At 45.3% G+C, this 21,999-nt stretch overlaps 1 protein-coding gene across 4 annotated transcripts in view; it reads left to right on the plus strand.

Annotated features, from left to right (window-relative positions):
• The first annotated feature begins 248 nt into the window (after nt 1-248).
• The window catches only part of Septin6 (septin 6), a 67,006-nt gene continuing 45,255 nt past the window's right edge, over nt 249-21,999 (plus strand). For 2 of the 4 annotated variants that reach the window (XM_004872166.4, XM_004872165.4), the window contains exons 1-2: nt 445-727; nt 15,381-15,495. In XM_004872166.4, coding sequence (XP_004872223.1) covers nt 698-727; nt 15,381-15,495 — 145 coding nt within the window. In that variant the 5' untranslated portion in view covers nt 445-697. Of the gene's footprint in view, nt 728-15,380; nt 15,496-21,999 lie in introns of all 4 variants that reach the window. The other 2 variants (XM_004872164.4, XM_004872163.4) reach the window with 2 other exon arrangements.

Below are 21,999 nucleotides of genomic sequence, written 5' to 3' on the forward strand. Positions count from 1 at the left end.
TGTGGAGCTGCAGGTGCCGCAGCCCCTCTACCACCCCCCAGCCACCCACCACCCCTTCAGCCTCAGTAGCACTCCCGGCCAAAGAGTGGGGTAGGCGACAGTGGAGCTTTGAGACTCCAGCTGGCCACCGGCGCTCGCATCCAAGCACCCTGGGATCTCGGTGGAGAGCAAGAGGGGTCCGGGATCCAGGCAGAGGGAGAGGAGGACTGCAGCGCTCAGCCACGGAGCTGGGGCGGGAGGGGGGAGGGGCGGGGGCTCCCTTCCAGCCTCGGGTCTGGGGACTCGGGGACGTGAGGGAGAGCAGGGGGGTGTGACAATTCAGCAGAGGTCGGGCCATACCACGGAGCCCAGTGGCGGGGGGGGGGCAGAGGACGTGGTCACCGAGGGGAGCCCCCGCCCCCCTTCTTAGAAGCCTACGGCTGGGGTTGAAAGGAGAATTGGAACTGGGTTCGCTGTAAGGGGGAGGCAGCGCGTTAAATCCGCCCCCTCCCCATACCCTACTTCCCAGGGGGTGGGCGATAGAGGGGAAGTTGGGGTTGGAGCAGCGGCTAGGGGGCTCCTCCCTTGCACCTCCCCCCACCGGACTTGGTCGCGCCCGAAGTGTAACACTTTCTCTTTGTCGAGGAGCTCCTCTGTTTCCTGTGCAGTAGCTCCCATTGCGGCGGCACCCTTGGCAGCCCTGGAGGACGCAGGAGCGATGGCAGCGACTGATATAGCTCGCCAGGTGGTGAGTGCCGGGCTTGGATACTAACGCTTGGGCCAGGGGCCGGGGAGTATCGAGGAGACTTGGCCGCGGTCACAGCACCCGTGAGGAGGGCAATGGGCAGCACCCAGGAGCCTAGGCATAGCGAGACTTTTGCTCTCGGGGTCAGCGGCTGGGTCCCCCAGCCTACCGTGGAGAACGGTATTGGCGGGCAGGCGGGCGGGCAGGGGGTCTGGCGAAGCCTGCCTGCGGGCAACTCAACTTGCTTAGCGGGAGAGCTGCAGCAAGCGCCACCGCCTCCCTCGCTGCAGCTGCGGCCCCGCCGCTGGGGCGTTGCCGAATGAATGGCCGCGCAAGCCGCAGAGCCCCCCACCCCCACCCCCGGGTCCCTGGCCCCTTTGCCTTGCCGCGCCCCTGCGAACAGCTGCTGGCTGGGACTCGGGCTTTCTGGGGAAGAGGGACACAGGGCTAGGCTTAGCCTGGGGCTGAAGGTAGAGAGTGTGAGGGGGGCGGGGAGACGACTGGCTGGAGTAGGGTTTCTCCATATGCATTACATATGTGACTGCGTCTGTGTGTCTATCAGTGTGTGCGCGCGTATATGTGCACGCGTGCGCCGTCGTGCCTTCCCTTGGCGGGCGGCAGTGGCGCCCAGGTTCTGTCTGTGACCCTAGATGAGAGTGTGTCACCTCTGTGGTGTGCATGGGCGCATGTGAATGCCTCTGTGTCTGCTTGTGTTGTGTGCCTCTGGGTCCCATTTGTGCGTCTGTGTGGGATGCAGTTCGCTGGTCTGTAGGTGGCTGCGTTTCTGAGCGGGCCTCTGGGGGACTGTCTCAAGTATGTGTTCAGTGTAAGTGGGCTTGTCTGCCAAAACCTGTGGAGCTGGCTTCTTTCTATGAGGACTCGGGAAAATAAAAGTGAGACTTGCAAAAGCAGTGTCGTCTCGTTTTGTTGGCGACCAACTCTGGAAAAAAAAAATTCATTTAAAAAAACTAAATTTTCCAGCCTGGCGTGTGAAGACAAATTATATCGAAGTGACCTGAGGCTCCATGTTTGTTTTCTCAGACCAGAAGTTTGGTTGCAAAGAGAGATGATTCCATTTGAGGAACAATCTAGCTTTTCTATTCATCCATGGGCATCTGAGATTTTAAGAAGTCTACAGGCACCCTAAGTTGAAACAAAAGAGTGAGGTAGAGGTCGGTTAAATCCTGTGACACCAAATACTGCTTTGTGAAAATCTGTGAACCACAAAAATAATGTTAAACCTTGTAGCTTATTTATTTAGAGAAATAGTTCATGCAGTGCAGTTCCCATGCAAAAAAAGAAAAAAACACCCAAACAACAACAACAACAACAAAACAGCCTGTGGTATTTGGTTTAATTGAAATTGATTAGTTTTCAAGATCTGAATCTAGAGTCTGACAGTATTTTCTCTGTAGGATAGGGGAGTTTATTTCATCTCCTGCCCCAGTCTGGAAGGTCAGGATCATTTCTTTGGAACCTTCCCCAGCGCCTGCACACCCCAGCACAGAGCCCTTTCTGCAGTGTGGAAGGACGAGTGGTAGATAGGAGCCAGTACCCTGTGATGATGGAATATGAGAGAATTCTCTTCACCCCTAAGATTGGCACTGTGGTGTTTTGAGGGCTTCCCAGAATGCTTCTGTTCCTTGTTACCTGCATTTTAGAGAGGGCATAGCATAAGTGGAGGAGATAGTCTCCTGGATTAACCTTGCTCTCTGTAGTGACCAAAAATGACACTAATGATTTTTTTCATCAGATAATGAATTTGCATCGACCTGTCCATACAGTATCACCAGTCTCCATTGCCTAGATTAGGATTGCAGGACCGATGTTGCCAAGGGGAACATTCCAGAAGGTTGTTTCCCCTTAAGCACAATTTTGACAATCCAAAGATCCCTTTTGTTCTGAAGATGGGGCTGGGGGTAGTTTAGGGCCTCTTGGTTTGCTTTGCATGGCTCCAGTAGGCTCTGGCTGGCCTTGCCATACTGTACACTGAAGAACATAATTGTATGCCAGATTCCGAAGCTGAAAGAGCAGCCCAAGCACTTGAGACCTTGTTATCGTGATAAATGGGTTTCTGGGAAAACTGACGTCACTCTCCATGCCTCCCTCCCCCAAGCCAGTGAAGCTCTTATTTATGTGTCATTTGTCTCTCTGTTCTCTTTTGTGTCTGCAAGAAGTTGTAATTTACTAGAGGACGATAGAATTGACTCCAGAGACCTTGCTGCTGATTCTTCCAAGGAACATACATCTAGGGTTTGGGAAGAGACTCATGAATAAGCCTAAGTATGGCTAGTTTAGGAATTCTTTTTTAATAATCTCCGAAACATGGTGGCATGCAAGTAGCACCCTGGGATGTGTGTGTGTGTGCATGTGTGTCAGAGGCGGTTAAGAGTCACTGTGGTTAAATATCCTTCATGGTTAAACAAGCCTGAGAGGCGTTAGGTAGGGCCTATATTTGGGGACGAATGCAACTAAGTTCAATTCTTGTGTGCATAATTCAATTCCATCCCATTTGACTGAACACCACAAAGGATTCTGTATGACAGTCCTATTTTATCACTGTGTCCATAGGTATTTGTTTGACAGATATGTCCAACACTATAGCTAGCCCTTGTGGACTTACTTTTTCTTGTTGCTGAGACAAAATGCCTGATACCCAAAGTTAAAGGAGGAAAGGTTTATTGTAGCTTATGGTTTGTAGAAGTTTCAGTCCATAATCAGCTGGCTCCAAGACAGGGTGTCTTGGCAGATGGGTATCAGAGGAGAAACAGTTCATGGCAAGCAGAAGGCAGGAAGGCAGTAAAGTTGCAAGCAGCAAGTGACAACAGTAGTTCTCTTTCTGTCCCTTATATTTTATCCAGGCTACCTACCCTTAGGGCAAGTAGCACTCACACCCATGGCAGGGCACCCTTAATCCTAGCATTACACCATGAATCAATCCTAGGATCACATACTCTAGATCCAGCCGCCTCCAAAAAGCCCCATCTATGACTGCATGAGGCTTTGGGGGACATCTAGATACAAGCCATAACATCAACTATACAAAAAAATAGTGGACCTAGGTCATGGTTTTTAAGCTTCCAGTCTAGTTGGAGAGACATATTGCAGGCACTGTAAGATAATTAGAGAACTACTGGAGATCATTAGGGTATCCTACCACCTGATTACTGCCTCTAAGGTGGGTTGGGCTGCTATTAATATATAGTCTGAGAGGTTATATGACTTATCCCAGGTAACCTTGCAAGGCACAGGGCAGGCTCTAAAAGCCATATCTACTATGTTTTACACTGGGCTGTTTCTTTCACTATTGTGTTTTGGGGTCCATACTGCAAGTGCTGGCCCCCAGAAAGAACAGTCTGGTTGATTCTAGCTTGATCCAGTCCCACAAAGTTTTGGTTTCTCCAGTGGATATCCAGGTAATGATCATTCTCCCTAATGAAAAAACTTGCAGGGGCTAACTTTGCCCTACAAAATTAGCTGGGCTTGGCCTGGGGCATCTATCTCAGAGCAATTGCATGCCCTTGAGAAGAAGATTGCTGCTGCACTCTCTTCTTCTTAGCAAGTGGTAGTTAGCCTTTGTTTCCCCTTGAAGTGCCCTGCCTAGGCTAACCCTACTCAGTAAAGGTAACATTGTATTCCAGGCAAGGAAAACAAAACCCCAATATTACCCATAGCTCTCCTGGGGACATAGCACTGAAGAAAATTTACGGGGCTCCAGATAATAAAAATTATTGACTCTGAGTCAAGGGCATCTGAACACTCATGGTACTATCTTCCAACTATTCTGTGTTTGAGATTTTTCAAAATAAAGAGTTGGAGGAGCTTTACAGTGCCCCTCCAATTCACACGGCCCCTTCCCTCAAGGAGTGTGCGATCTAGTGCCGGAAGTAGACACAAATCCTCATGTGTGCGGCACACAGAGCTCCTGCCTGCCATGAAAATTCATGACAAGGGGACCTAATCCAGCTGTGGATGGAGGCGGTAGGTGACAGAAAAGGCTTCCTGAGGGCTTCAAATAGGAAATGGGTAGGTGTGAAGATGGATGAGATGTCGCTTCTGCTCCCTGGCTGGGAACATTTCATTTATTAATTCCCCTACTATTATTATTTTTATTCATTCCTTCAACATTTATTTGTTGGGGGCAGACTCTGGAAGGCCCTGTACCAGGTTCTGGGGATATAAAGGTGGCTAGGGCATGCAGGAACTCTGTCCTCTTGGAGCTTCCAGATGAGAGGCAGGAATAAGCCCTCTTTCCTGTTCACATTCTAAATCCTGGAAATGTGTTAGCGGTGTGCTTATTACAAAGCTGCATCACAGCAGAGTGATTTGTCTGTGTAGTAAAATGAGATTTCAATCTGCAGTCATATGTATAGCATTTACTTTGTGGAGTCTCTGTTTTAAATTTTCTATTAACTGCTGGCTTTGTTACCCAGCATGCCCCTTCCCTTTGTGTGCTATAAGGAAACAAACCCATTGTAGTTGCCTGTGCAAAACTATTAGGAAGATGAATCCTCTGGAAAAAGGTATTCCAAAACAAAATAGGACTGATTTCTGAACTTGCCTGGGTTTCTAGATTATCAGAGCCATGGTTTAATGTTAGCATGAACAATTGGGAAGTACTTTTAGTTGCATGTATGCTACAGTCACTTTCAAGATAGATGGAAAGAAAGAGGGAAAGAAAAGAAAGGCAGGGGAACATGGATATATGTAACATGTTTCTCTTCACTGTCTTAAAATACTATATGATTTCATTTTTCTCAATAACTTCTTGGACAAGGTTTTGCTTTTGCTTGTTTTTTTGAGACACGTTTCACAAAGTTGCCCAGGCTGGGTTTGTATTTGCCATTCTTCTGGCTCTTCTGAGTGCTGGGATTACAGGTGTGCACAGCCATGCCTGGGCATGGACATGTATTGTTCTCTTCATTTTATGTGTGCAGGAGACCAAGCGGTGTAACCCCGAGTGTTATTGCTGGTCAATGGATGAAACAATGGAATACCTACCAGATGACACAGATTTCCTTTTTAAAAATGTTGGCCCTTTCAAAATCATTCTAAGAAATCAAAATTTTGCCTCTTTTCTTTCTTCTCCCTGCATCCTCTAGCATCTTCACCAGGGTCGGAGAAGAGTATACTTGGTTACTTTTGAGACTCTCTAATGTTAAAAAGATTCTCAGTTTAAATTCAAGATAGCACAGTCACAGGTTGTGTGGGCTTTCTTTTTTTTTCTCTTCATACTGCTTTAAATAAAAATCTTGGAGCCACCAGCCATGTAATGACGGATTATTTTAAGTAACAACTGGAGAGGGGGCAGAATAAATTAGAAACACAGACCCTTCCTCCTCGGTTTGGCAGGAGGAGGCTTCTGCTGCCCGGATTTGAAATCGTAGGTTTCTCAGCTGCCTGCGCAGAGGAAGGAGGCCACATGCTCAGGAGGGTGGGAAACTGTTATCCTCTTCTCCAGTGTCTTCTCATTAGAAACAGCCATCTGCTGAATTATGCAGGACACTCTCAGCTGGCCCTGCAGTTGGGTCATCCCTTTGACCAAGAAAAGATTTGCAGTCCTTCTCAGGGGCAGGCCTCAAGGTTCGGGTTTCCCCTGCTAGGACCCTCTCTGACCCCTAGTGTAGGCCCTGGGGTAACAGGAGCAGAACTCTGCTTTCACAGCCCTTATGAGGTGTGAGGTGGTGTTTGGTTTCCTTCCACAGGAGGGGCCCCCCAGCTCTGAACACTGGTGCTGAGGCAGGAACTGGGTTTTTTCACATCCCTATTAAATGAGACCAGATGGAGGCAGAGGCAAATTCAGGCTCCCCAGAGGGCAGTTGGGTATTCACCCAGAGGCCTATGGGTAAACTTCTTTTCTTTTCATTTCTTTCTTTCTTTCGAAAAAACAGATTGGAGGTAACAATAGCTAGCATACCTAGAAAACTCAAAAATAGCCTGACTTGAAGGGAATCAGTCTGGCTTTTGTGGGAAAGTTGACCCCTGCTCAGCATCAATCACCCCTCGCCTGAGGTGGAGATATTTTACTTAGACAGTGGTTTGTTGAGTTACTAGGCTTGTTAGCCCTGGGGCTCTGGGGTAGAGCTGGGCAACTGGCCAGGCTGAAGTAGAGGTAGGAGTCAGAAGAGAGGGAAAAGAGAACTGGGGGAGAGCGTGGTGAGCAGGAGCCAGGCCCTCTTTGTCATCGACTGCCTCAGTTTCCTTCTGTTGACCAGAGCCATCTTGGTGATTCCATAGGCTTCTGGGTCATGTTCCTTGACCTTTCCCACTCAACAAGCATCCAGCCACAAGTCACGTGTCCTGGAATTTTACCAGCAGAAAAAAATACATCTGCCACTTCAGTCGGCTTTTCTATTTGAGAGTGACAGTCTACTTCTCAGGGGAATAGATCCTAGCACCACTCTGCCACTACACCATTCTGTCACTCAGGGCTAGTCACTTCCTCTCTCTGAGTCTCCATTTCCCCTTTGTAAAAAGAGAGGGTTGGATTAGGTGATCTTTTAGGGCGGTTCCACTTTGACAACGTTTGGTTCTTGTGTTTCCTTGTTCTCCAGTCTAATTTCTTTTAGGTCTTTGCCTGTTTCTGCTTCCGAATGAGGTGGCAGAATTGAACTCCACCCCTTCCCTGCTTTGACTACTTCCTTGAGCTGGGTGGGGAGAGAGTTGTGGAGAAAGCGAGCCTATGCTTTTAGCTCAGCAGGGTCTCCATAAGTGAACTAGAAATAACCCTTCTGATATTGTCTGTCTGTGTAGGTATATATAGCTGTCATCTTCCTACTGAGGTTCATGCCAGCTGAATGTTTGTCTGTTGAATCCCACTTTGAATGCACTAGGAGAGCTGGCTATTTAATGGAATCCTGCTGTGAATCCTTTTATAGAATGAAAAGCCACTCTGGAATTTATCTTGTGTATTTAAATCAGTTTCAGCTATTGACTGCCAAAAATGGGCCTTCCTCCCTGTACTGTAGGAATGGTCTCCCTGTGCCTTCCCAGGGTCCTCTAAGCTGCTTCTCCACTGAAGGGCATTTCTGAGGCCCCGTAGAGATACTGCCAGCTTTTGCAGGCCTTATCTCTCCCCAGGATGGCTGCAACATTTCCCTCTCCCAGTACAGGGCATTATAACTACTCTGTTTCCTCTTATCTTGCCTTACTTCAGCACAAGGGAAATCCTGATGTTTGACATGTAAGGTGCATTGGAGATTTTTACTTTTTTTTTTTTTAAACTTTTGTGGTTCTTATGACCACACTGAATGCAGCAGATGGGGCTATCAGCTACCTGGTCATTTTATCAGGACTTTTTACTACACATTTCAGGATATATGACTAAATTTCTAGTTTACATGGATATTTATAAGTTGTACTGTGTAATAATGTTGTATATGTGACACTAAGTTATAATAAGGAAAATAATAGAGTTTATTGTATCATTGGTAAAATGTTTTATGTACAATAAAGCTGTCTAGAAGCTAAAAGCTCTTCTTAACCAAATTTTCTGGTTATGTATGTGTAAAGCACTTTTTGGTTGTAGCTGAAGATTTTCCTAAAATATCCGAGTCACTTTCCTGCCAAGGAAAATATCATCATAGAATCTTTTTTAAAAATACCATTTAAGCCAGGCACAGTGGCACATGCCTGTAGTCCTAGCTACTCCAAAGGCGGAGGGATGAGAATTGCAGGTTTGAGGGCAGTCTGGGCAACACAGGCAGTATAGCAAGACATTATGTCTAAAATATGGGTCATTTTTTTCCAGATCATAAGATAAAAACATGCCTATTGTAGAAAATTTGGAAAACATAGAAAAACATCATTTATAACAAGCTTTCTACCTAAAAGTAACTACTGTCCTCAGACATTCCCGCATCACTGGTATGATACTGCAGGTTTTTGTTTTGCTTTGCTTTGCCTAACAGTATTTGGAGATCATTTCGTCACGTCTTTAAATATTTTCAGAAAACATTTTGATCAGCTACTTAGTGTTCCATCATACATCAGTGATCTGAGGAATTAATTTCAAATATCTTGGAGATTTGCATGATCTCTCAGAGGTCAGTATTCAGGGCTGGGGTGGCCATGGAGAAAGGGAAGGTGTGAAGATCAAGCTTACTACTGCGTGATTGATGAGGCTACTGAAGAGAATCCCGCTTCAGAAGGCCAGAGGAGAAACTTGAGGGAAAGCCAAGCCTTCAGTAATGGTTTCCAAACGTTTTGCAAGGATGACAGCTACTACCATAGCCACCCTGGCTTTAAACAGAGGCAGGAAATTCTCTATTGACACAGATAGACCCTCAGTTCCCAGAGGCTGCAGGGCCTGCTTGCTTACTTTACTACAGATGTCGGCTCTAAGAGGGGCAGGGGCAACAGGGCACAGCAGTTGCCTACTTGCGTGCTTCTGTGCCTCTTTATTTTCAGAATAACAGCAATGGGAGAAAGAAGCGTAGCTGGAGGCACCATAACTTGTTCTTCATAATATGAACCTTATGACTATTCAATTAAAAAACGAAATTGGTGTGTCCTCAGGGGAGGAGGCAGAAGAGAACAACGAGAGCAGTGTTTCTGCCTGTGATATGAAATGTGGTATAACGTATTTCAAAACCGCAGGTGACTGCAGATGAGGAGAAAACAGGAAATGTAATTGGGGAGGCGAAAGGGGGCTCTCCTAACTCTCAGGAGCACTCTTTCATTTTGACTTCCTTTTGGCTCTTAGATTCTCTGCATCCTCAATTACCCCTGCTACAAAACCCGGGGAGCAAGAACTCTTCTTTATTATATTCAAATGTTTTAAAATTATGCAGGTAATAGGTGAATACATTCATGTTATAAAAGAATCAAACACTACAAAAGCACGCCGACTACCCCCCTGACTTGGCCCCTACTTCCATTCTCCTTCCCTGAGGTAGCCACTCCATGAGGGGTGGCTCTCCAGTCTTCTGTCTGTGTATGCTCATATATTTGTGTCCCAGTATACTTAGACAGGCTTTTGTGCATATATGGGCTCATACTGTGCTTATTGTTCTATACTTTCTGTTTTCTACCTTATAATATGCCTTGGAGATCTTTACATTAATACATACAGAGCTACCACATTCCTCTTAATGGCTGCAGAATGTTCCAGAATATGCATGTACCATAATTTAGTTATATATATATTTTTTGTTATTGGACTTTTAGGATTTTTAAAAAATACTGTAACGATATTTTTGTACAGGATATGTGAGCTTTGCAGATTAGATCCCAGGAGCAGACTGCAAGTAGTGGGAGATGTGTAATTTATAATTTTGGTGGCTCTGGCCTTTCTGACATCACAGGTCAAGCCTTGGAAATAGCGTTACCTGCCACTCAAGGTGACAGCTTGAGGTTTTAGTGTCACGATGTCCTGGGCCAGATTCCCAGTTCCATTTCCTCTTGTGTACATTGTAGTCAAGGGAGTATTTAGTTAACTACAATCAAAGTAATCAGGACCTCAATCAGTAACAATCCCACTGTAGGGGAAAGAAATAAGTTATCAGAGGTTTAGTGACAGAGGAGGAAAGAAACTTCCAGGGGCTGCCCGAGAGTCACTGTACATTCAGTGCAATGTCTTGTCCTTTGTACCTCTACATATTTAAGTCTGAACAGTGCAGACTGATATTCATAATGATGACCTCGACAGCTTATAAGATTAATCAAAGCAAGAGTGCATAGTGCTCACTAAGACAGGATATCTAAAAGCAGGAACTCTGTAAGTATGTTTTTGGTTTGGTTTTGCTTGATTTTTTTTGAGACAGGGTCTTGCTATGTAATCCAGGCTGGCCTAAAACTGGCTATGTAGCCTACACTGGCTTCAACTCGTGATCTTGCTGTCTCAGCCTCTTGAGTGCTGGAGTGCAGGTGTGTGCCACCATCCCCAGCTACAAATACATTTTTGAAGCTTTCTTAACTAGAGTGAGACAAAATGTGTGCTGCTTAAGTCTTTTTTTTTTTTTTTTGGCACCAGGGATCGAACTCAGGACCTTGTGCTTTCAAGGCAGGTGGCAGCACCACTGAGCTAAATCCCCAGCTTTGCTGCTTAAATCTTGAATAGTAAGAAAGACTCATTAACCAGGCCTCCTGTTTCCTAACCCCCGGGCTCTTAAGTCAATTTAAGTGTATTGGACACTGGATAAAAGATACAAAAGAAATAAGGATGCTGATATTTACCAGTGACCTTCACCAAATCCAAATCAATGGCTGTTTCTTCTTGGCTTTCCCTTTGGCTTCTGGGGATAGAAAACCATTGTATTGGGTCATCTCTTACTTTTCTGATCATTTTCTCTTGGGAGAATCCTCTTTATATTCCCATTCCTTACTTGTGGACGTTTCCTATATTTAGTCTTCAGCGCTTTTCTCTCTATACTATCTCTTACATCCAGTTTCATACCTCTCACTCCTAAATTTATATCAGTCCTGAATTCACTCTCAGCCTACATCACCATATTGCTAACTACTTTTTGGAGTTCTGCTCTTGGAGATCTCACCATAAAATCAAAACAATCTTATTTTTCTTAAAAGATAAAATATTTTTACAAATCCAAGAGAAAGATAAACACCCATTTTTTAAATGGACAACATGACTAGGTAATTCACATGTACACACACAATACACATATATGGCTGAACAATGAAAAAAATGTTCACCCTCACTGATAAAATGCAAATTAAACAACCTCATGCCATTTTCAGCAATTTACTTTATAATGGCTAGAAAGCCAGTGTTTATGGGGATATAGGCATTCTCACATATTAGTGGTGGAAACATGAATTTGCACTATTGTCTGTTGTATGATGTGTCAGTGTATATCAAAGTCTTCAAAGTGTATCTACCCTCTGGTCCATTAGGCTTCAATTCTCAGAAATAATCAGAGATATATGCAAAGAAATATGTAAGAGATATATGTAAGAAAAAGAATTTTGTTTGTTATGTTGATAACTTGGAGACACACTGAATGTCCAATAATAGAAGATGGGTTAGGAAAATAGGGCAGATTTCTGTACTGGAATGCTATATGGCCGTTAAAAACGATGTTTTATGAGCTCAGTCTAGGCAACTTAGGAACTTAGTGAGACCTCCTCTCAAAGATACAAATTTTAAAAAGGGTTGGGGATGTCGTTTAGTGCATAGGTCTGGGTTCAATCCCAAGTATCACACACACACACACACAAAAGCTTTAGAAGTATACTCCATTACTCAAGAAAACATCTATACTATATTATGAGGTTATTAAGTCAGGTTGTAAAGAAGAATATATAAGAGTATTCCTATTTTGTTAAAAGAAGGTACAGACTTAGCTGAGCATGGTGGCATGCACCTATAACCCCAGCATCCTAAGAGGCTGAGGCAGGAAGATTGCAGGTTTGTGTCCCATCCGGGAAATTTAATGACTGAGTGAGGCCTTTTCTTAAAAATGAAAAAATTAGAAAAGGGCTGGGGATGTAGCTCAGTGCAAAGGCCCTGGGTTCGCTACTGAGTATCAGAAAAGAAAAGTTACAGATAGGAGCAAAATACATATAAATATTACATGATTATCTCTGGAGAATGATATTATGAGTGATTTTTATTTTCTTCTTTATCATTTCTCTATGTTCTAAAATTTCTACAGTGAACATTGATTACTTTTATAAAACATAAAACCTGATAAGCATAATGATTTTAGTAATGGCTTGTTTGAAAGCAGACTCCTTGACATCCCTACTAACGAAGCTGTCTTTCCTGGCCGCTTTCTATCCATGGTGTCATCAGTCCAGGCCCTGGTTTAGACCTTGCAGTCTGGTCGCTCTCTCACTCCCTCTGGCCAGTCACTTATTAAGTCTTATCCCTTGTTAGGACATCTCTCAATTTTGTTCCCTTTTTTTTCTTTTTTAGTGCTGAGGATCTAGCCAAGGGCCTCATGCATGCTAAGCACATGCAGTACCAGTGAGCTACACCCAAAACCCCAGTTCCTTCCTTTTGAGTCCCAAATCAGGTCAGTTCACTTTAGCCAGCCTATATCGTCACAGTGTGGGTGTCATTCTGCCAGTTCAACTGTATTGGAGCCATCTCCTAATATGTCTTCTTGCCCCTAGTCTCTTGTTCCTCCAATCAGTCAAGCACTCTGCAGCTGGAGCAAGCTTTCAAAAACACTATTTGTGCCTGATGTGGTGGTGCACACCTGCAATCTCAGTGGCTGAGGCATGAGGATCAAAAGTTCAAGACCTTTCTGGGCTACTTAATGAGACCCTGTCTCAAAACAACAACAACAGTAAAGTCCACTGTTTGTGCCATAGCCCTCCCTGCTCAAAACACTCAAATCCCCCAAGCCCTATTTCCTAGGTCAGTGGTGGCAAACCTATGACACGTGTGCCGCAGTGGGCATGCAGAGCCCTCTCTGTCAGCACATGAGCCAAGTCACCCCAGCAGCCATGCATCAGACAACAGTTGTTTTTTCTAAACTAAAACCTCAGTATTTTGATTTAATTGCAGTGTTGGCACTTTGCAGTAAGTAAGTGGGTTTGGGGTTGCAGTTTGGATACTCAGTCTCTAAAAGGTTCACCACTGCTGGCCTAGGGAATAAGGCCCATACTTCTTTTGCTTTTCAGGGCTCTTTACAGCACTGTGCCGGGCAAGAGATAAGGTGGGCCCATGAGAGGTGTTTGGTAAGCTGACAGTGAAGTAAATTTTTAAGAACAAGGTAGGGGGCTCTCCTCACTGCCCTTCACCATCTTAGTTTGAGAATTCCTTTCCTCTCCTTTTGGCGTTATGCCAGAACCTTTGGAGCTCTTGAAGTTTCATGGCACTGAATTTGGAGACAGAAAGAGGCAGCCAGAGGTGATAAAATATGTTTCAGGAAACCCCAACTCGGAGTCTGTCCCAATTTCCAAGGCCTGCTATGTAGGAGGCTCCATGGGGAAAGCATATTGCCTCCAAGTCCCTTCGCCCCACAGGGCCGAGCAGAAGAACCAACAGTGGGAAACTTACTGTTTGCTTTAATGGAAAAAAAAATAAAGAAGAAGGGGAAAAAGGGAAGAGGACACGGAAGATATGAATACAGAACAAAGCCCTGAGTGAAGTGGGTCCCTCATGAAATTCAGCTATCTTCAGAGCATGCCCGCCTGACTGAACCATGGCATATGATCGTCTGTCAGGAATGCTCCCCTGGGAGTGTGTGGGGTGGGATGTGTGAGGTAATGAACTTGCCAGATGGCAGTCGCCAGCACTAGCTCTTGGGGGATCTGCTGACACCGATGGGAATGTGATCACGAGCTAGGTGAAGGGGCTGTGTGGGAGCAGTGTCTGACGATGTTGGTGGATGAGAGGCTCCTCCAGCATCGTGGCTCATCCCTTTCAGTGGTGGTGAAAGTGTGCCAACCCTTACTCTGGACCTAGTGTACCAACAGGTCCAGCCAGCGTCAGAGCTGCCTACTGGCATAGCCTGGGATGCTGGCGAAGGCCTCCTGGAGCTAACCATGCCCTTTTGGATTGCTCTTGGCATCTTTTTGGTTGTGGAAAGCATGGTGCAGCCCCACCCAACAGAAATGCTGACTCTTTCCACAGTCTACCATTCTCATTGAGCTCAGCCATGTTTAGCTCCCTTTCTCTTCCTTTCTCCCCCCTCTTCCCCTCCCTTCTGCCATGACCGTTGGCAGTTGGCATATTTCTGGAGTGCATGCCGGCCCTTTTTGTCCTTCCCCCCTCGCTATTTGGAAGCCTGCACTAGTTTGAGGCTCTCCCTGTTTTGTAAAACCATTAACTCTAAAAAGCTTTGGGTCTGGTAGGCGAAGCAAAGGCCCTCTGCTTTCCAGGGCTGGGAGTGGCTTGACTGACCCCTGTGGAGTTCAGGGAACCAGGGGAAGCTGGGAGCCGCTCTTTAGTCACACGGAACCACAAGTGTGACATGGCATAATGGGGCTCAGGATAGTGTCACAGCTACTGTTGATCGAAATGCTTGCTGCATGCTAGGCACTATGGTAAGTGTACGAGGCATGTTATCCTATATGATCTACACACTAGCTACTAGTTCCTGTTTTTAGGATGGAGAAACTTTGAAAAGTTGTAAGAGGTCACACAGCCAGAAGTTGGCAGAGGTTGGGCTCAAACTAAGACATGTTGGATTTCAAAGCCTGTCCTCTTAACCTTTATGCTATGTGGTCTTTGTAGAGCCCCAAAATGTCCTAGAGAGAGGATTAATTGCTTTTTAGGAATATTTACTCAACACCTAAGCATGTATGAAGCTCATTACATAGCATAGCACATTTGAGTCTCCCAGTCACGTGGGAGGTCATATTATCTTATATGACAGACATGGAAGGACATGGAATCTCAGAGAAGTTACCTAGCTCATAAGTAATCGAGTTGAAATTTAACCCAGGTCTGGGAATGTGGGGTATGAATGATCTCCTCCCTTGATCCTAGCCTCCCATCCATGATATGCCTCCTCTGTAGTTTGCTGTCGAACTGCAGGGACATTCTCAGAGTCTGGAAGATGTCTGTGCCCCAAACCCATGACTTCCAAGCTGACTGGCCATTTTGCTTTGAAGCAGGGAGTAATTGAGGGAAGAGATGACGGATTGGGCCTGGGTGAGGGTGGGGGTTGGATGGAGAATTGAGACCTAGATTGCTTTTAAGCACATTTTCATTTTCTCCCTCCCTCCCTTCCCAACTTAGGGTGAAGGCTGCCGAACTGTCCCCCTGGCTGGACATGTAGGGTTTGACAGCTTGCCTGACCAGCTGGTGAATAAGTCAGTCAGCCAGGGCTTCTGTTTCAACATCCTGTGTGTGGGTGAGTATTTCCATAGCAGGAAATTCTATTACAGAATATGGATCCTTGATGGCTGGATGTGATTTTGCAGGTAATTAGGTTAAATAGTGTGTCATTTTGATTAAGTTGCAAGAGTGCCCCCCTTGTGCAGTACACTGGGGATTGAACCCAGAGCTTTCACACTGAGCTACACCCCAGTCACTTTTTAATTTTTATTCTGAGATAGGGCCTCACTAAAGACATAAGTTGCCCAGGATGTACTTGAACTTGTGATCCTTCTGACTCAACCTCCCATAATACTGAGATTACAGCATGTGCCACCATGCCTGGCTCTCCTCCTCCCCCTTCTTCTTTTATCCTTCTGTGTATTTTTATAAGCAGCCAGTTGTAATTACTTGTTTCCCTGGTCAGACCAGACTCTAGGGCCATACGCTGGGGGAAATGGAGTGGTGTGAGACCCTGTGGAAATCTTGTCGGGGGATTGGCTGGCTCAATTACTGCTGTCAGGTTCATTTTGACTGCAGAAGACAGGAGCCAGGACAGAAAAGGGAGAGAGATGATGGCTGAGGAAAGAAAGATGCCTGTCCACTAGGGACAGGGGCTGGATCTGCTGGTTCCCTTTGGACCTTCACTATGCTTGGTTATCGTTTGAGCTCAAGTGTGGGGATCACACAGCTGTATGCAAGGATCTTTTATTCCTCTTTACCTATATCTCTACCTAGGCCTTTAATCTCCACTGTGAGAACCACATCTTTGTACCACCTATTTGCTCATAATGGCACAAAAAGAGTTCAAGAATGTTAAATGAATGACTGAGTTAACCCCCCAGGAGCCACTCATTCTACTTTGCCAACTGTTTCTTAGAGGAGCCTTTTGGTCCTTACTCTGCAAAGTGAGGACAGCAAGTAGTGTCCATGTCCTCACAGAATAGATAGGAACCGAGAGCCTTCAGGAGGACAATGGATTTACCCAAGGCAATGCAGGAAGAATAGCAGGGCCATAATGAGGACCCTGACTGCAGTGGGAGGGGCAAGGGTTCAGCTGAGTCAGGGTCCTCATTATGGCTCTGCATCTCTTGAGAACAGAAAAGCTTTTGGAAACTGTTGAACACCAGCCCAACGTGCAGGATGACAGTTCCTTGACATTCTTTAAGCATTTCGCCTTAGACCTTAAAAATCCCAAATTTACAAACACAATAATAGCATATAATTTTCACCCCACAGTGTAGGAAAGCATACCTGCATATTTTCAGCAACCTCCTTCTGAACCTTAATGCTTATATAAATACCATAATAAAGTCAGTTTTCACACTGGCTGGAGCACTCAAAACACTTTTGCTACTTGCCTTTTCTTATTTTTGTATAGCATACAAGGGAACTCACTCAAGTTGTAGGTCTGAATCACCACTGAATTGGATATTGTACCCTTTAATATATTCAAAAATTCTGTTTTCTCACAAAGGTCATTTCCTTGAGTTCCTTATTTTCTCCTCTCTATCCCTAACCCTCTTTTCTGGGTCATTTTCTATAAGAGAATCACCGCACACTAAGGACAAATGGAAAACAACAAAGCCACTTCTAAATATGGATGCCAGGCACTCAGCTGGGCTCACTCACTATGTAAATGACTCATTCCCACATATCAACCTTGGAACCTGTGAGATGAAAATATGTGCTTCACAGTATTACACATTAGGGGCTTTAGAGTCTAGATAGGGACTCTTAACTCTTTAAATGCTGAAAGTCTAACTCATGGTTATGTTTAGGTGCTTTAGGAGAGGAATATGAAATAAATAGAGGTCTGAGTGCTCAACATCAAGAGCAAATGCCATCATATCCAATTTTAGTACTGCCAAATCTCTATTTAACTAACAAGATCTAATCTCTGGCTGATGGCCAACTTATTTCACATAATATTTGATTACCAAAATATTTCACCATAGATATCTTGGATTTCCTTGGCATTCCTCCCAGAGTTCCATATGACCTGTGCTGAAATAGAGGAGATAAGAAGTGGTGTGACAAACCCACTCTACACAACCTTTTGACCAGTGGGGTGGACTAGTAAAGCTTTGGGTGGAGGCAGGCCATGAGAGTTAGAATGGCTCTCTGAGGGTGGAAGTGGGAGGACATTTGACATGTGGATCACAGCTCCCCTGGGACCTAGAGGAAGAAGCTGCCAAGCTCAAGGCAAAGTGAGGGAGAGAAAAAGTAACCTCCTGCCCTCTACTTCCCACCCAGACATTGTACAGCTGCAACTGCTTTGGCGTGCACCTGCCACTGGGATGGAATCACTCAAGTGCCTGGGACAGTCCTTGCAAGAGGGGAGGGGAGGAGAGAGACCCTCCCACGCCCAAGGAGCCACACATGGCCACCCCAGTGGCTTGCCTCTTAGACTTGCCAGTGCAGCCACTGGATATATCAGCTGGTATTGGGCTCATTTCATTCAACTCATGCATCTTGCTGTGCTCATAACCCTGTCATTGCTCAGAGAACCTGTAATTTGGACCAAGGTCACAGGCAGCTGAGGGTGGCTCTGAGGCTGTAGTCTCAGCTTGGCTACAGTGCTGGATTCTGTCACTGACTTGGAGAAGAATCCCTAGCTTGACTGCAGAAGGTGATCTTTTCTCTTGCAGGACTTTCAGGGACTGTGTTTTCATGCCTTTTGGCTGGGTATGACTGTCAGATTTACTTTCTTAATGGCTGTTTATAATGACTCTGTTTGGTCATAGAATGTGTTCCCCCAAAATATTTTTTCTTTTCCGATAGGCATTTTCAGTGTAAAATGATAGTAGTGCTAGCTTCAATTATTAACTGACAAGTAGGTTATTTTTTTACATTACTGCTTATCTTGCTGAAAGGCTGCTGATTATAGGCCCATGCCCATCAGAGTAAGTATCCTACATACATGTGTGCATATGTGATGTTGGGATTGAAAGAGAAGCAGAGAATTTTATAAATGTAGAGTCTAATTTGTATGTAAAGGTCCCAGTGGATGGTGCCTATCATTGAAATTATTTTTATCTAGGCACATGGACATCAGCATATTATGACTCCTCTCTGAGAAATTTCCTCCAGTTGATAGTAATTACTGAGTGGGATGAAGTTGCCCTCTCCCTAATCAGAAATCATACTCTAGTCCCTTCGCTTTGGAAATTTTGAGGATCCATGATTATAGATAAAGTATAGGAGGCCTCACAGGAGCCACAAGAGCCAGTAGAACAAATGTTCTGGGGCCTGTTGCTTTGATTTGCTGGGTGAGAGCCCCAAAGAGAATTATCCAAATGTGCCAGCGACAGCAACTGGCTGGGAGGAACACAAAGGGTCATAATGATAATATTTATTTTGAAGCTGCTCAGGATTCCAGGCTCAATTGGGCTCTGTTGAACTTGGAAAAAGACACACACAAGCAGGATTGAGGCTCATTGCAGGAGGAAAAAGGGCAACAAGCATTCTGTCAAGGTCAGGGACCAATTGTTCCAGCCCTTTGTCTCTGGGAAGTGCAGCTAGCCACTCACCTGCCTAAGGCAGGCTGCCAGCAGCGGTCAATGTCTAATGAGCCATCGCAGGGAGAAACTTCCCATGGTTTGTAGTATCCACTGATTTTTGTGGTGTCATTACCCCCACCATAGCTGATTTTAAACTACCAACATGACATCATTGCACACAAGTTTGGGAAGAAATACAGGAAGCTATATGATCTGGCTCCAGTCCAGCACAGTCTGCCAGGCCTCTGCAAGATCAGGAAGGAGAAAGGGGAAGGTCACATAGTCAGGCAGGACCTTGTGCCTGTCCCTAGGTTCCCTTGGCCAACTGGAGTTCCTGGAGCATTTCCTTTTGGACACCTCCCTGTTGAACTCAGAAACATTTCTCTTAGTTTATTCCAACATTCAGAGCTGAAAGAGTCTTTATCTCCATGAGAACAGGGAATGTGGCTATCTTGTTCATTGCTGTACCCTCAGCTCCTGTAACTGTGCCTTGTTCCATACTTGTTGAATGACTAAATAAGCAAACATGTCATGCCTATGGGCCTTGCTATTGCATATTGGTTAAAAACATGAGCTCCAAGATGGGTGTGGTCATACACATCCATAATCCCAGCTACGTGGACGGCTGAGGCAGGAGGATCACAAGTTTGAGGGCAGCCTAGACAATTTAGCAAGACCCTGTTTCAACACAACAAACAAAATAGAAAACATAAAGGATTGGAGCATAAGATCAGTGGTAGAGCACCCCTGAATTCTATCCCCAGTAACACACACACACACACACACACACACACACACACACACACACACAGCATGGGTTCTAGCGTCAGCCTGCCTCGATACAAATGCTGGATCTTCAACTTACTAGTTTGTGACCTTGGACTGTTATTCCCCCCACATTGTATAGAAGAGGAAAGTAAGGTGCAAAGAGGAAGAAGAACTGTATAAATTCACACAGCTAGTATGTGGCCTTGGACCCATCTCTAGTTTGTGGACAAATTGTAGTATCTAGGGGCTGGGAGTATTGTTCAGTGATAGAGCACTTGCTTAGCATGTGTGAAACACTAGGTTCCATCCCCTGTGCTGCAAAAAAAGGATCTGCCATTAGCTTGTTGTGAGGAATAAATAAGAAAATATATGGGGGCTGTGGTGTAATTCCATAGTAGAGCATTTGCCTTGCATGTGTGAGGTCCTGGGTTCTATCTCCAGCACCACAAAAAGAAAATATATGTTTTTCTTTACAGTAATGCCTGGTATAAACTCACCATAAACAATAGCTATTGTTGTCACTCCTGCCTTCTCTTTGTATGGGAAAATAAACTGAGACCTGAGAGGGGAAAGGGCTCAGCTCTGGTCACACAGTAATTTAGTGATAACCTGGCTTAGAGCCTTCATTTCATAACTTGCAAAGACACAAGTGCATAAGGTGCTAGAGGATGCAGATATTAGTAGTAATGAGGTAAAAGTGCTAAATTTTTCTCTAGACAATGTTTTTTAAGCCAGGGTGAGGAGGTCAATATCAGACTGTCCCAGTGAATATAGTTTGAAAAGGTATATTTTTAAGCACTATTATTTCTAGAATACTATCTACATAAAACAAATTGAGATTAAATACTCTTGGATGATGCAGTATGATTTAAAAAGGGGTAAGAAGCTGGGTGTAGTGGCACACATCTGTAACCCAGCACTCAGGAGGCTTAGGCAGAAGGATCGTGAGTTTGAGGCCAACTTGGGCTACATAGAGTGAGATCCTATCTCAAAAAAAAAGTTTATAAAGGAATAAAAAGCCTGCTGCCCACTATGAGATGCTCTGGGAGGGCTGGGGAGAAGAGGAGGGAAATAAATCCCTAGGGACCTCTCAGGTTTCCTGCTGGAATCTAATTGCCAAGTCTCCACCTTCCTGCAGGGGCGTGGGATCTGCTGACCATGTGCGGCCATGTGTGGTGGGCCCAGGGTAGCCATGGGAGGGGTCAGCCTCCTAGGCTGGGGCTAGGTGTGGGCCAGCCATTTCGAGAGAGCCTCCCCCTGTCCCCAGGCTCCACACTGATGGTAACCTGGGATGGGAACCTTCAGCAGCCTTGATTTTCTGCCCTCTTCTAATACTGCATGCGTTGTGATTCCCTAGACACTCACAAGTTCTTTTCTTCCAGACCTTAATTATTTGCCATCTAATTTCCACAGTCCTTCTGTGCTGATGAGCACCTGGGTGGTCATTTTCCCTGCTGGCCCGCCCTGCTGCCTGCCCTGCCCTGCCCAGCCCCCATTTCTCCAGCTGTGCAAACAGGGTGGGGCCCTTGCTCTGCACTGTGCTCCTGAGGCCTTCCATGCAGAGCTGGTGCTGGGTGCTATGGAGTACAAGACGATTCTTAGGCTGGGGAGCCAGGCAGAGCCACCCCTCTCCAGAGCTGCAGGGCATTGAGCAAGGAGCTTAGGGAAAAGAGGGGTGGAATAGGGACTCTGGGAGATTCATTAGGCACATACAGACAAGGAGTTTAAACCTCAGTGCCTCTCGTGTTCCTGCTTCAGAGGTGCTGGCTCATTTGTACTCCTCCCTTGGGTGGGGTGGGGTGGGAATATATTCAGCTGCTTGCCTAAGTCTGCCACCTCCCATTGTAAAGACCCAGGAGCCTTTTAAAATTTATTTATTTATTTATTTATTTATTTATTTATTTATTTATTTTGGGGGAGAATCTTTCTGCTAATAGGTATAGCAGACTCTGCCTGGAAATATGATCTGAGGAACCATTTCTGCATACCCCGGTAATCGGCCATGTTAGACCTGGCTATGAAATAGGGCTAATAGGACTGGGAGATCCAGTAGCCAGGTGGAATTGAATGTTTCTCTGAGTATCGCTGTCTCTTCCTTCTCCTCACGTAGAAAGCTCTTATCATAGTTTTAAAAGCACCTCTTGCATTCATAGCTTATTATTCAGGATAAAAGAGGCTCTGAAGATGTAAAGCTAGACACGCCCAGACGGTGGAGGGGAGGTACAGCAATTTTGGTTTCCAGTCATGCAGCTCTAACCCAAGCCCTGGAC

This window comes from Heterocephalus glaber, unplaced genomic scaffold (genome assembly GCF_053883595.1).
Source record: "Heterocephalus glaber isolate CG9 unplaced genomic scaffold, H.glaber_assembly_v1.0 deba00001730, whole genome shotgun sequence".
Classification (NCBI taxonomy): domain Eukaryota; kingdom Metazoa; phylum Chordata; class Mammalia; order Rodentia; family Bathyergidae; genus Heterocephalus; species Heterocephalus glaber.